Here is a 2,693-nt window from a genome sequence, read left to right on the forward strand (position 1 = left end):
TTTTTTTTTTTTTTTTTTTTTTTTTTTTTTCTTGTGTGTGTGTGCTGGGGATTTTACCCCAAGGAAGCAAGCATCTACCATTGAGCCACATCCCCAGCAAGCCTGGCTCATTCCTAAAAGATTATACAGTAAAAACTTGTGGAATGAATGAAGGAAATCTCCAAGGTGAGCCCCTAAGTGATAGAAAGGGACATACAACACCTTCCTCAGTTGAGAAACATTTATTTGGATAAGAAAGACAGCACATGAACCTGGGGCTGCAGCTGGCCTGGCTCTCAGGCCTGAGACTCTGCAGCTTGACTAGGTTGGGAAGAACACTTTCTCTTGCTGAGGTTGGTGAGGATCTGGTCCTGGCTGGGCCGGTGTTGAACCACGAAGCTGTCTGAAGGAATGATGGGACCTCTATTCTCATCCACTTGGCCCATAATCAGATAATTGAGTCCTGGGGGAGGAAGGGTGGGATTGAGAACTCACATTGCTGGTACCTTGTCAGGGTGTATTCTCAAGATTTCATGCCTATCATTTTAATGTGGCTAAGTGCCCCCTTTCCCATTCCCATCTCTGTTACCTTTCTTCATGAGGGGGCATGGCCTGCAGGGCACGTAAAACTTCAGGGGGGTGTCAGTGGGCGGAGAGGGCAGGTCTAGTCCTCCAGTTTTATAAGCACCAATGAGACTGACAGTGACAGTGAGACCCTCTCCTGGACCCCGAACCATGGACTTCACTGTTGCAGTCACCACTGTGGGAGAATGGGAATGAGAGATGAGAAGACAGGAGGGCAGGGCAGGTGTGAAACCAGAAGGGGACTATAGTTAGAGGAGCTGGAAGGGCAGGGGAGGGAGATGGGTCTTCTTACCAAGATCACTGGCACAGAAGTTGCTCTGCAGTGTGCCTGTCCTCCGACATTGCTTTGGGCAAGGGACACTGGGTGTATCTAGGAGGGAGGGGTACTGTTTGTGGAAGGTGACCTACCCAGCAAGTATGGAAGGACCACTTTTCCCCATAACAGTACCATGGGTTTGAACCCCTTCAGAGCTCTCTTCACCTTTGGTTCCCAGCACCCAATACCAGCCATTGGCAGGAAGGAGGCTCTAGTGAGTGCTGAATAAACAAGCCAAGGAAGAACTACCCCCTCCCCCAGCTGGTAATGGGGATTGACCCCAGGGGTGCTACATCCCCAGCCCTTTTTATTTTTGAGACAGGGTCTCACTAAATTGTCAAGGCTGGCCTGGAACTTGGCATTCCTCCTGCCTCATCCTCCTTAGTCGCTGGGATTAGTCGGGATTACAGACGTATGTCATAGGTCAGCTAAGGAAGAACTTTTTGAAACAGTTCTGTTCAGTTCACATCCTCTTTTTCACCCTTCCTAGACTCACCAGGGCCCAGTGGAGTTGCCTGGGCTTCAGGTGAGACCTCTGACTTCTCCCCAGGCTGGAGTTTGGGCTTGGTGGGTGGCTTGACTTTGGGCCTAGCTCCAGGTTTTGGGCCAGGGCCTAGAGATGGGGGACCTGGCCTGGTGTCCTTCCCTGGGTTTGGGGCTGGCCCCTTTTCAGCAGTGCCTCGTGGCACGGTCCTGTAGGAGGCTGAGAAGCCGTCGGCGGTGACACTGAGATCTGAGACGAACTGGACCAGAAGCTCATTACCTTCTGAGGAGATGGGGCTGCGGGCAGTGGGCCATCAGGAGGTATTAGAGCAGGCTGTGCACCCCTCTCCCTCCCAGTCTGGTGGCCTTTTGATCTCTGCTCCTCAGTTGTCTGCATTAGAATCCCCATTCATCTCCTAGTCTCTGGATCCACAGACCCCAGACCAAGCCTCCTCCTTGTCCACTACTTGTTCTTTGCTCTGGTTTGGAGCCCAGGAGCTCAGATCCCACCCCTCAGCCGAGTTCCATCCCTTAAAGCCCTGGCCAAGCCGAGCTGACTCACCCAGAGAAGCGACTCTCACCCAGTGAAGTGAAGATGCCCTGGCCACTGCCCACCCAGGTTCTGCCCCCTCACCCAGGGGATGTGTCCCCGCAGAACTTTCCCAGCCTCTTGGCATCATCGTTCACTGCTCCGTTGAACACGCTGACCGAGTCATAGCGGCAGTAGGTGTCTGGCTCCAGGTCAAACTTCCCGAAGGTCAGCGTGATCACCTGGTGGAGGTGAAGGCTGCGCTGGGGGACCGCTCCTGGTGCCTCCCAGGTGCTTACTGGAGTCTTGTCCACTCCTTGCAGCCCTCTGAGCCCCTCCTTAAGGCATTCTCACTGCTGCTCCTGCTCGGAAGGTCATGCACTCCACTCCCACGGTACCCTGCAGGGGTGTCCATCACCTGCTCACTAGGGAGAGACTCCCACCTGTGTAGCACTACACAGTTTGCTAGCACCTTGTACCTAGCTCTCCTAAGATTTGTCACAGTTTGTAGTTTTAGCTTTTGTTTGAATGCAAGCAGGGTCTGGGTCTGGTTTTGATCCCCAGTTTGGGGCTCCAGACACAGAATGTTAAATAAATCTTCACTGGCTGCATGCTGGAGGATGCTGCCTGGGTCCCCTTGGGCAGCTGGGACTAGGATGCAGTACCTGGTCTGGGGGTGCGATGATGTGCCAGGAACAGCTGATGCCCGGGGGGTAATCAGACTCTGGCCAGTTGGGCGTGGTCAAGGTTCCCTGTTCCTTCTCCATCCGCCCCCCACAAAACTGGTGCTCTGGGGAGGGG

At 53.7% G+C, this 2,693-nt stretch overlaps 1 protein-coding gene across 1 annotated transcript in view; it reads right to left on the bottom strand.

The window, feature by feature from the left end:
• Nucleotides 1-206: 206 nt before the first annotated feature.
• The window catches only part of Pcolce (procollagen C-endopeptidase enhancer), a 5,646-nt gene continuing 3,159 nt past the window's right edge, over nucleotides 207-2,693 (bottom strand). Inside the window, exons 4-9 of the mRNA XM_015491490.2 lie at nucleotides 2,558-2,682; nucleotides 1,998-2,134; nucleotides 1,377-1,660; nucleotides 857-934; nucleotides 569-739; nucleotides 207-442 (exon numbers count right to left, since the gene is read on the bottom strand). Of these exons, the coding sequence (XP_015346976.1) occupies nucleotides 276-442; nucleotides 569-739; nucleotides 857-934; nucleotides 1,377-1,660; nucleotides 1,998-2,134; nucleotides 2,558-2,682 (962 nt within the window). The 3' untranslated portion in view covers nucleotides 207-275. The remainder of the gene's footprint in view (nucleotides 443-568; nucleotides 740-856; nucleotides 935-1,376; nucleotides 1,661-1,997; nucleotides 2,135-2,557; nucleotides 2,683-2,693) is intronic.

Source organism: Marmota marmota, unplaced genomic scaffold (assembly GCF_001458135.2).
Source record: "Marmota marmota marmota unplaced genomic scaffold, marMar, whole genome shotgun sequence".
Taxonomy (NCBI): domain Eukaryota; kingdom Metazoa; phylum Chordata; class Mammalia; order Rodentia; family Sciuridae; genus Marmota; species Marmota marmota.